We start from the raw sequence: 11,224 nt of genomic DNA, 5'->3' as shown, positions 1-11,224 counted from the left end.
ACAAATTGGAAGCAACGGCTTCGCAGAACAATTTTTGAAGTGCGCCGTTTTCACAAGAGTTGTTACTTAATCATTCCCGTCAATTTCGTTGATGTCTAACATGTCTCAAAGTAATATGACGTGATTTCAGACATTATTTTTAAGCCAAATGACAGTTGTTACTCAAGCAATTGGATAGAAATTTTGAAACAGACATTTCAGGTAGCATCCTCTGTATTTCGTCAGTGACTGGATAATTCAGTGGAATACTTATCCAGTTGCCTGAGTAACTGTTATTTGCCGTATCTTATTACCTGGATGTTTAAACTTCGTCAACGGATGTTACAATTCCTTTTTATATGCTCCATTTAGAATCGACTGGAGGGACTAACAATGTATGCCTTTTAAGATAAATAAATAGCAAATAATTAATAATTAATACAAACATCGTTTGTAAATTAAGAAATAAGTAATATAACGACTTAAGCAGTTAATCTCTGAGTAGATCCTTGGGGCAAAATCGTCACGGTTTCTGACTGATATAATTATCGGGAGTTGTGTAATCACATGTTGGGGCTATTCAGAAACTCATTCAGTAATTATTCCTCCTGAAAATTTGCCAGGGGACACGTAATTAGTTGAGTAAGAAAATCGACTGGACCTACCGGTTTTTCAACTTGCGGTCAGACTATTTGCCATTTTTGCTAGAGCCGGTACAGCTACAGTACCAGCTACACGTCTGAAAGATCTGCGATGTCAATAACCATAATTGAGTACAGTATAAGTGAATCAACGGTGTAAACGCACAGGTAAGAGTTTTGTTTGTTATATATAGAGGCTGACTTGTTGATGATCATGCTTTGTCGGTTTAAAAGCATACACGGATGAGTTTAGGACAGATACAGACAGGCACTACTCGGGAATGTGACGTTTTAGACAATTGACCTCTTTCGTCCTGAAAGAATGTGCTGCCAAAAACGTTTTAATATGGAATACGATACTATAAGATGTATCTAACGTGCAAATAATCAGTCCTGTCAATTTATTTTGAATCCAGTTAGCTTCGAAGTGGAAAAAAAACAAGTGTTTACCAATATTGTGCTGTCTGTTTGTGACTGATGCAGACAATTTTTTTCTAACAATTTTTTTTTTCAAATCGTGCAGAAATGGATGAACTAGCTTGCAAATAATTAGTAATGTCCATTTATTTTGAATTCATTAAGCTTCGAAGTGGAAAAACGTGTTTACCAATATTGTGCTGTCTCTGTTTGTGACTGGTACAGACACCTTTTTTTCTGACAATTTGTTTTTTCAACTCTTCGCAGAAATGGAGGAATTAAGCGATGGGCAGAGTGTTGAAGACTTGTCTTCTAATCATCCCTGGAATGAGACAAGCAACAGCAAGAACCAGTCATCGGACATATCGGGAAAACAGCAGGACAAGGATGAGGACATTCCACGCGAAGATACGTGCGAGTCATGTGTTCGTCACCCTGCGTGTGAAGAAGGTCGAAGAAAGCAGGAAGACAGGCCTGCGGCAAAACGTACAAGGCATATACGCTACATCTGTGAGGAGTGCGGGTACAAGACAGCTAAAAGGACTGACCTATGTAGACATGTAAGGAAGCATACGGGTGAGCGACCCTACAAATGTGACCAGTGCGACTTTTCAACTGCTCAGAAGGGCGGTTTAAAGCTACACATCGCAAGAAAACATACAGGCGAGAAACCATACATGTGCGAGGAATGCGAGTACAGGACAGCTAAAAAGACTGATTTATCTAGACATAAGAGGTTACATACAGGTGAGAAACCACACAAGTGTGACCAGTGCGACTTTTCTTCCGCATGGAAAGATAGCATAGACAAACACATTATAAGAAAGCACACTGGTGAGAAGCCATACATGTGCAAGGAGTGCGGGTACGGGGGAGCTAAAAAGGCTGATTTATCAAGACATAAAAGAGCACATACAGGTGAGAAACCCTATAAGTGTGACCAGTGCGACTTTTCTTCCTCATGGAAGGATAGTATAGACCAACACATTATACGAAAGCACACCGGTGAGAAACCATACATGTGCGAGGAGTGCGGGTACAGGGGAGCTAACAAGGCTGATTTATCAAGACATAAAAGAACACATACAGGTGAGAAACCCTACAAATGTGACAAGTGTGACTTTTCTTCTGCATGGAAAGATAGTATAGACAAACACTTTCTAAGAAAACACACCGGTGAGAAACCCTACATGTGCGAGGAGTGCGGGTACACGACAGCTAAGAAGGCTACCCTATCTGGACATATAAGGAGGAAACACACAGGTGACAAACCCTACAAATGTGACCAGTGCGACTTTTCTTCAGCTCGTAAAAAGAGAATAGAAAAACACATGATTGAACACACCGGTGAGAAGCCCTACACGTGCGAGGAGTGTGGATACGCAACCACTTTGAGGTGTCACCTATCCCGACATATGAGAAAACATACAGGTGAGAAACCCTACAAATGTGACCAGTGCGACTATTCAACAGCATGGAATGGTTCTTTGGCCCTGCACATAAAAACACACTCTGGAGAGAAGCCCTATCTCTGTGAGGTGTGCGGATACAGGACGATCGACAAGTCTAACCTATCCGCACATATGAAGAAACACACTGGTGAAAAATCATTCCTTTGTCACCTTTGCGACTACTCGGCAGCGTACAAGACACTGTTAGACAACCATCTCCGAGTAAAACACACGGGTGAAAAACCCTACATGTGCGGGGAGTGCGGATTCAGAGCGGCCAGAAAGGAGTACCTAGTCGTGCATATGGTGCAGCATACAGGGAAACAACCATACAGCTGTGACCAGTGTGACTTTTCAACGGCATGGCAAAGGAGTTTCCGCCGACACTTGTCATTAAAACACGATGGCTGAAAACCACTATCCCCAAGCAGATGTAACGGCAAGGCTCGAAATACTGGATACATATGCACCTTTTCATTTGTGCACCCAAAATTGGAGCTGTGCACCAGTGCACCTAAATATTCTAGGCTATAGGGTAAAAGTAATATTGAACACTGGTGGTTTCTTGAAATTCCATTGTTGTACTTTGTTTGACGTATAACTTTGTTTGTATATATGTATTGTATATGAGTTTTGTATTCGAAATGATATGTATGCAATATGTTTATTTGAGGGGCTGTATATACGCAAGGTTTCTAAAGGGGATACTTTACATTATAATAAGTCTGAGATGAAAATTGTTACACAAGCAACTCCGTAATGTCGACAATGATCTACATTTTTAATTTCCTACTTACTGCAGTAATCATGTAAGGTAAAAAGTAAAATATAAAATCCCCGAATTAGGCTTTCACGTACAGGCATACTAGTAGTATTGTACAGTGGTGATGAGGATTGTAGTATAGCATAGCTGAATGCTAACTGATCAGCATATGATGATCTTTGAATTGTTTTTTAAAGTTTACTATTGTTATAGATATTACGAACTACCCATTCATAATATCATACTTTCCTTTTGAATTCCTGTATTATATCGTAAACTGTAACCAGAGATAGTTTAGCCTCCAGTATCAACATGCAATAAACATCATTGATTCAGCTCACTGTGTCATCTCTGGTTTCTGGGTATGGTCCAGATCTCTGTAGTCGTACATTACTTGGTGCTGTTTCATGTATGACAGTCCAGTCTCTCCTTAAAAGTGTCCACAATGGGTGCCGTTACTACAAACTATTCTTCCCGGAGTGCCGCGTGCCTGCAACGCTGGTGTGTTACGCCGAAGGGCGGTTATACCGGCTTTATAGATGCAGATACAGAAAATTGCTGCTAAGACAACGTTCGTTGTATGCAGTTTTTAGAAATAATATTAGGTTTTGATAATATTGTTTAGATATAGCCAACAGTCGTATTTAGTATTAGTAGTCTATTGTTACAACAAAGTCAGTCATAGTTCACTGACACGTGTATGTTTTCCCTATGTTCCTACCATGTATTTGCAATTAGCCCACGGGCATGAACTTGCAATAAAACTTTCTTTAATATTTTGCAATAGTATTGTATAGAGAAGTCAGAGCCTTTATGTATTCGTATTTTTCGGAATAAACAAGAAAAAAACACGCTTATGCTAAGGGAATAAAAAATTGACACTACAACGAACTGAACATAAACGAGGCTGTTGAGCTATATCCGAACGTTTGTGGTTCTACAGTGATTATCAGGTATGTAAACTTTGACCTTTCACCTGTTCGAGCACTGACCTGTGGCTGTGTTTGTCCGCCATTCGGCCTTCGGCAGGCGATGGCAATCGTGTCTCTAAATCCATGACGATTTTGAAGAAAACACAACGCCTTATCGATCCCCTACCAACAAAATCACACAGGTAAGATCCTTGTTAGCTATTGGCGTGCGCTGAAGGACGCCTATTCGGCAGCAAAATAGAAGTACAAGTCAAATTATGGGTGTATCGTACGTATACATCGCCTTTGAATAGGGGGGGGGGGGGCATAACGAACTTTAAGTGTTATGGGGCTTGAAAATGACATCCATTACGCTGTAGGTTCCTCGTAAATGTACATTTCGGTGTTTATTTTGTAATATCAAAGTTCGGGGCGTTCCAATTCGTTTTAAGTCTGGCTAGTTGTCGTGTTTGAGTGGTTCAACCCGGTATACCATTGCATCTACGTGTTAGCATGGGGGTAGCTTCAAAAGTCACTGTTGTTCGCTACTTGTTCTTGAAACACCCTGATATAAATGCACCTGAGATTAGCTTCCCCATTGATTTTGACTGCCCAGGAAACATACTATAAGTCTCAAACTAATTTCATCAGGTTGGTAGAACATAGGATATTAGAGATTTAAAAGTATATATCACCGCTCTAAGTAGCCGAAGTAGCTGGCGCTTTTGCGATGAGAACACCTACCTCGGCTACTTTTAGCGGTCAGAGTACTCAGGTCAGAAGCTCTGAAGAAGGTGTCTGAGAGACACCGAAACGTCAGCAGGTGAGATTTTTTGTTGTGTAAAAAGAATATTTTATATCCAATGCTGTAAGTCTCTAATAACAAAAAGGGCGATACAGATTGTATGGGGATGTTTATCATCTTTCGATTTATGATAATCCATTGATGTTCTTAGAAATGGAGAATCCCATTGACGATCTGTCAACTGTACACCCTGGGAACGAGACGAACATAAGCGAGAAATTAAACAAGGGAAGGCAGCAGGACAGGGATGGAAGCATCTCATGCGAGGAAACGTGCGGGGTAAAATATGACCATTCTCTCGTTCAGGGTGGAACAGAGGCAACGGATATGCTTGATCTTAAACGTACTGTGGGCAGGGGACGCTCCAAGATTCCAACTGTGCAACATACAAAAGACCCAAACAGCAGCGAGAAATTAAACACGGGAATGCAGCAGAACAAGGAAGAGGATATTCAATGCAGGGAACCGTGCGGGGTAACATCTGACCATCCTCTAGAACCCAGAACTGGGTCAAATGGAGAAGATGGTCAGGGTGGCGGTGAAACGTGCTACATGGATAAACGCATCCCGTGTACAGAATGTGACTTCCGGGCAGCCTCAAAGTCTGACCTATCAAAGCATATCAGAAGGCATACTGGTGAGAAACCCTATAAATGTGACCAGTGCGAATATTCTGCTTCGCAGAAAGGCAATTTAGTCCGCCACATGGAAATACACACTGGAGAAAAGCCCTACATGTGTGGGGAGTGCAGGTTCAGGACGGCTGACAGGTCTTCTCTATCTCGGCATATGAAAATGCATACAGGTGTGAAATCCTACAAATGTGACCAGTGCAAGTACACTTGTATGCGGAAAGATACTTTAGACAAACACATGGCTAAACACAATGGAGAAAAACTCAACACGTGTGAAGAGTGCGGTTATAGGACGGCTCGCATGTGTGATTTTTCCAGACACATGAAAAAGCATACAGGCGAGAAACCATACAAATGTGTCCAGTGTGACTATTCTTCTACCCAAAAGGGTCATTTAAAGCGACACATGGCTAAACACAGCGTAGAGAAACCTTACACGTGTGGGGAGTGTGGGTTCAGGACGGCTGAGAGGTCTTACCTATCACGACATATGAGAACCCATGTCGGTGCAAAATCCTAAAAAAAGCAAGTAGTTTCTCTATACTGCAGCAAGGAAATAAAGTACAGTTTGGATCAACACAGGACCCTTCGTACATGGAGAATTTGGACTCAAGGACGCAGTGTTTACGTGTTTTCTTTCCAGAGGGACACTTAAAAGGACATGAAACAATAGAAAATTGGACCATTCGTTCCTCTGTTGTAAGAGTGTAAAATGTAACAAAGATAGCTGATGTGTTTGCCTTATTTTCCCCTATCGTTGGTTGTAAGCTACTTAGACGTGTTGAGGTTGAATTATTACTTGGCATCATGCCTTGTGCATAGGTTTTTGAAGCCGGGGCCAATAGCCGTGTGAAGTTTCGGAGATCGGTATAAACAATAATTTGCTGCGCAATGGACATCCAATACATAAACAATAAAACCCCGGATATGTAAAAAAAATCTAACCGGACACTTGGAGGGATGCACACGAGACCAAATGAGTATTACTTTCAACATCGGAACTACATTTCCTTAAAGAGCCGCCAATTTTTGTGAGGGCCTTTTTTCAAGTATTATGTATGTGTTTCAATGGGAAGATTGACAAGAATGTTTGACCCAAAGCAAGTAATTGGAAGCTAAGGCTATAAGTTGACAAACAAACATTCAGAAACACATTGCAAAGGCAATTTTTAAGCTTAACCCAAGGTTTCTTAAGAGTCGCCAAGTTGAAGTTTGCCCAATGGTTGTTCGCGATATAACATGTTGCACCTGACAGTAATCAATGTGGAGGGTACTCGGGGGGGGGGGGGGGATTCAGAATATTGATACAGTACAATGCAACTGTTTGATATGCTTTAATACCCAAACGAGACTGTAATTCCTACGGAATGTCATATGCAAAGTCATAAGAAATTAAACTGAATCTGAATCTATGCTACATTCGTTTATTTGTGCGTTTTCTTGGGCTATCAGGTATGTAATCTTTGACCTTTCACCTGTGGCTGCACTGAACCGTGACTGCGTTTGTCCGCCATTTTGACCAGCGACGGGAAGCTCCTTTTTCTAAATCTAAGACGATTTGGAAGACAAAACAAAACGCTATCGATCAACCAATACAACAGCATACAGGTAAGATCATTTGTCAGTGATCAACTTCTGAATTATGCCTATTCGACCGCAAAATAAGAGCACAACACTAATTTGAGATAAAAACATCGGCTTTGATGGGGGAGGGGGGCCTAACGGTTGTAAGCGTTACGAGGGCATGAAGCAGACATGAAACCTCAGCAAATGTTCCTATTTATGTTTTTGCTTTGTTATCGTATTTATAAGATTAAAGGAAAGTTTAGTGCTTTCAAATCTGACGAGAAGCTAAAATCTACACTTTTTTGAGTGATGAAATCCGGTATACCATAATTATAATATCAGGTGTATTTAATATCAGGTGTATTTGCAGCCAGTGCCACAGGCAGGTACCCAATGTGTAGGGTAATGAGGCTGTTTAACGTGTTCGAGGCACCTCCTCGAGCACGGGACCCCCGTTTTACGTCCCTCCCGGAAGACGATTTCGTGGAAAGCTTCGTGAGGCTACAGCAATCCGGACGTCCTTGGTGTTTTTTATGTTTAATCATAATTAAAAGCCAGGGAATTACCGCGGTATCAGCCTGAGCTCTACCGTTGCCAATACATTTAACAGACAACAAGCACTTGAAACAACCTAATCTAAATACACCGCTTTAGTTTAGCTTGCCCTGGTAATTGTGCCTGCCTGGGAAATAGACATATGCTCTTATTCTGTTCTAGGAAAAGCAAATGGACATGGATTGTATGGGAATGTTTTTTTAGTTGTGACATTTGTCTTTGTTGTCTTAGAAATGGACAAGACTCGAAGCAGCGAGATTGACATGGACGATGCACCAACTGTAGTAACTGGGAACGAGACGAACAGCAGCGAGAAGTTAGACACGGGAAGGAAGCAGAACAGGGGAGAGGGTACTCCACTTGAGGAAACGTGCGGGGTAAATTCTGACCACCCTCCCGTACAGGATCGAATAGAACAGACGGACAGGGTAGCAGTGACACGTGCTGCGGACAAACGTTTCGCGTGTGCGGAATGTGACTATGGGGCAGCTTCAAAGTCTGAACTATCGAGACATGTCAGAAAACATACAGGTGAAAAACCCTATACATGTGACCGGTGCGATTATTCTGCTGCACAGAAAGGCAATTTAGACTGCCATATGAGAAAGCATACAGGGGAGAAACCCTATACGTGTGATCAGTGTGATTATTCTGCTGCACAAAAAGGCAGTTTAGACCGCCATATGACTAAGCACACTGGCGAAAAACCCTACATGTGTGAAGAGTGCGGATATAGGGCGGCTGACAGGTCTAACCTATCTAGACATACTAGAAAACATACAGGTGATAAAGCTTCAAAGTCTGACCTATCAAAGCTTATTAGAAGGCATACTGGTGAGAAACCCTATAAATGTGACCAGTGCGACTATTCTGCTGCGCGGAAACGCAATTTAGACCGCCACATGGAAATACACACTGGAGAAAAGCCCTACATGTGTAGGGAGTGCGGGTACAGGACGGCCGACAGGTCTGCTCTATCTCGGCACATGAAAATACATACAGGTGTGAAATCCTACAAATGTGACCATTGCAAATACACGTCTGTACGGAAAGATGCATTAGACAAGCACATTGCTATACACACTGGAGAGAAACCCTGCAATTGCGACCAGTGTGAATATTCTACTGCACACAAATATGCTTTAGACCGACACGTCCTTACTCACAACGGTGAGAAACCAGGTGAGGAATATAACTGTAATCAATGTGACTATTCCACAGTGCGGAAAGACAATTTAGACAGACACTTGCGAAATCATAGTGGTGAAAAACCTTACATGTGTGGAGAGTGCGGCTACCGGGCGGCTCAAAAGATTTCACTATCTCGGCACATGAGGACACATACAGGTGAAAAACCCTACAAATGTGACCAGTGCGACTATTCCGCAGCAGAGAAGGGCTCTTTAATCAACCACATGGCTCAGCACACTGGTGAAAAGCCTTACATGTGCGGCCAGTGTGGATATTCGACAACTCGTCTCGCCAGCTTACGTTCACACATGACGACACATACCGGTGAGAAACCCTACAAATGTGACCAGTGCGACTACTCTGCCGCACTGAAGGGCAGTTTAGATCGACACATGTTCACACACACCGGTGAGAAACCCTTCGCGTGTGAGATATGTGACTATAGAACATCCGACAAGTTTGAACTTTCCCTACATATGAAGAGACACACTGGTGAGGAACGATACATTTGTTGGGAATGCGGGTACAAAACGACTAAAAGGTCTTCCTTAACTGCGCACATTATGACACATAGTGGGGAGAAACCTTTTAAATGTGGACAGTGTTACTTTTCGGCCGTATCGAAAAGCAAATTAAACAAACACATTGCCGTTTCTGGACACGTATCTGACAGCACGGCTGAAAAAACAAAACAATGACTATTCCGCAACATAGAAAGTGTTAATATCACCACTTGCCAAACGACAGAGATGACATGCAGATGAGAAATCCCATGATGAGATCATATGACGAACCTAAAATGGGTCAATTTCAGGTCAAGATAATGAAGTCAAGGTGTGACGCCGATCTGTAAACATATGTTTTATGTAGGGTTTATTGTACATTTGCTAGTATTAATAGTAGAAGTAATGTTTTTCACCATATTTTACAAATTCTTTTCACTTGTACTGTAAGAAAGTTCTTTCATGATTACTAGCATATTGTTTAAACGTTATATCGTTTGTACTGTTACAAATTGGTTTCACTTGCACTTCCGTAGCTAATGGTGCCTGAAGAGTTCGTAGTTCAATTAAGCGATAGGTTTATTCTTTTTTTTGTTACTTTGTTTACTTAGGTCACTGTAGTATTTATGATTATGGCTATACTACCATATTCAAGTCTAATCCATGTCTTCACCGACCAACATTCTTCGATGTGAAGATGTTGCTTGGTAGTTTTTGTATTGTTGCTCATCTTGGCTGAGAACTTAATAGCAATCTTACACGTTATTGTGTCTTATTTCTTTCTTACAGTTTGCCTACCCATATTAGAAAAAGGTAATTGAATGAGCTTACTTCTATTTATTGAACATGCTGTAATGCTTGGTTCTTGAAAATGCCACACTTGAATATAAGCCCGGACTTCAACCTGAAACCCTGCACTTGAATCCAGACCTGAACATGAACATGACTTTAGGTATGCAGCACTAGATCTATCATGTGTTTTCCCATTTTCTTTCTTGATTGAAGGCTCATAAGACGTGTTGCACTGATCTCGACGTCAATCCTTGTACTGAAGTCATTGGGTGTATGTAGATTTGCGATTCGATATAAACATCCGCATGTTAAAAGAATTATACAGGACACTTCAATAACTTTTAATTTCTCAAACACAAGATACCAAAACCCAAACGAGACTTTATGCTATATTCGAACGTTTGTTGTTTTACGGTGGTAAGCAGGTACATGATCTTTGACCTTTCACCTGCGGCTTAACTGACCCGTGACTGCGCCTGTCCGCCATTTTGACCTGCGACGAAAGATCATTTCTTTAAATCTAAGACGATTGTGAAGTCAATCAACGCCTTCTCGATCATACAACAACATAAAAACAAAGGTAAGATCATTGGTAGTTACCAACGTGCATTGATTTATTCCTATTCGACACCAAAACAAGAGCATATCACTATTTTTGGAAACATTTGCACACCGGCATAGTGAGGGGGAGGGGGGCATGACGGCTGTAAGCGTTACGAGGGCATGGAGCATACATTAAACCTCAGCAAATGTTCCTATTTGTGTTTTTCTGTTATCGTGTCGATGAAGATTACAAGAAGGTTGAGTGCTTTCAAGATGACTGGAAGCTAAAATCTACACTTCTTTAAGTGATGCAATCCTGTATACCATAATTTGGCATTCCTAACGCCAGTGTTGATTTCCATTTATACTCGAAACAACCTAATCTAAAAGCAACACTTTACATAAGCTTTCCCTAGTAATTAAGACTGCCTGGGAATCAGAGTACATGCTGTAATTGTTTTCTAGGAATAGC

The 11,224-nt window shown here is 41.4% G+C and overlaps 4 protein-coding genes across 4 annotated transcripts in view; all 4 read left to right on the top strand.

Moving 5' to 3' along the window:
- The first annotated feature begins 670 nt into the window (after positions 1-670).
- LOC136442671 (zinc finger protein 91-like) overlaps positions 671-11,224 on the top strand; it is a 13,298-nt gene continuing 2,744 nt past the window's right edge. Inside the window, exons 1-2 of the mRNA XM_066439615.1 lie at positions 671-788; positions 1,305-2,897. Of these exons, the coding sequence (XP_066295712.1) occupies positions 1,307-2,897 (1,591 nt within the window). The 5' untranslated portion in view covers positions 671-788; positions 1,305-1,306. The remainder of the gene's footprint in view (positions 789-1,304; positions 2,898-11,224) is intronic.
- On the top strand, positions 4,214-6,704 carry LOC136442308 (zinc finger protein 501-like). Its single transcript, XM_066439091.1, has 2 exons — positions 4,214-4,365; positions 5,119-6,704. The coding sequence occupies exon 2, from the start codon at positions 5,121-5,123 to the stop codon at positions 6,120-6,122; it is 1,002 nt and encodes a 333-aa protein (XP_066295188.1). The 5' UTR covers positions 4,214-4,365; positions 5,119-5,120; the 3' UTR covers positions 6,123-6,704.
- LOC136442274 (zinc finger protein 845-like) lies at positions 6,715-10,182 on the top strand. The gene is made up of 2 exons (XM_066439044.1): positions 6,715-7,210; positions 7,955-10,182. The coding sequence occupies exon 2, from the start codon at positions 7,957-7,959 to the stop codon at positions 9,610-9,612; it is 1,656 nt and encodes a 551-aa protein (XP_066295141.1). The 5' UTR covers positions 6,715-7,210; positions 7,955-7,956; the 3' UTR covers positions 9,613-10,182.
- The window catches only part of LOC136442670 (zinc finger protein 208-like), a 19,476-nt gene continuing 18,540 nt past the window's right edge, over positions 10,289-11,224 (top strand). Inside the window, exon 1 of the mRNA XM_066439614.1 lies at positions 10,289-10,789. The gene's annotated coding sequence lies outside the window, so the exon portion shown is untranslated. The remainder of the gene's footprint in view (positions 10,790-11,224) is intronic.

This window comes from Branchiostoma lanceolatum, chromosome 9 (genome assembly GCF_035083965.1).
Source record: "Branchiostoma lanceolatum isolate klBraLanc5 chromosome 9, klBraLanc5.hap2, whole genome shotgun sequence".
NCBI lineage: Eukaryota > Metazoa > Chordata > Leptocardii > Amphioxiformes > Branchiostomatidae > Branchiostoma > Branchiostoma lanceolatum.
Note: the sequence above shows the minus strand (reverse complement) of the source record. Positions and strands in the feature narration are given on the sequence as shown.

What these genes read in the sequence shown, in the direction of transcription:
- LOC136442274 (XM_066439044.1), top strand. Translation starts at nt 7,957, where the DNA reads ATGGACAAGACTCGAAGCAGCGAGATTGACATGGACGATGCACCAACT.
- LOC136442308 (XM_066439091.1), top strand. Translation starts at nt 5,121, where the DNA reads ATGGAGAATCCCATTGACGATCTGTCAACTGTACACCCTGGGAACGAG.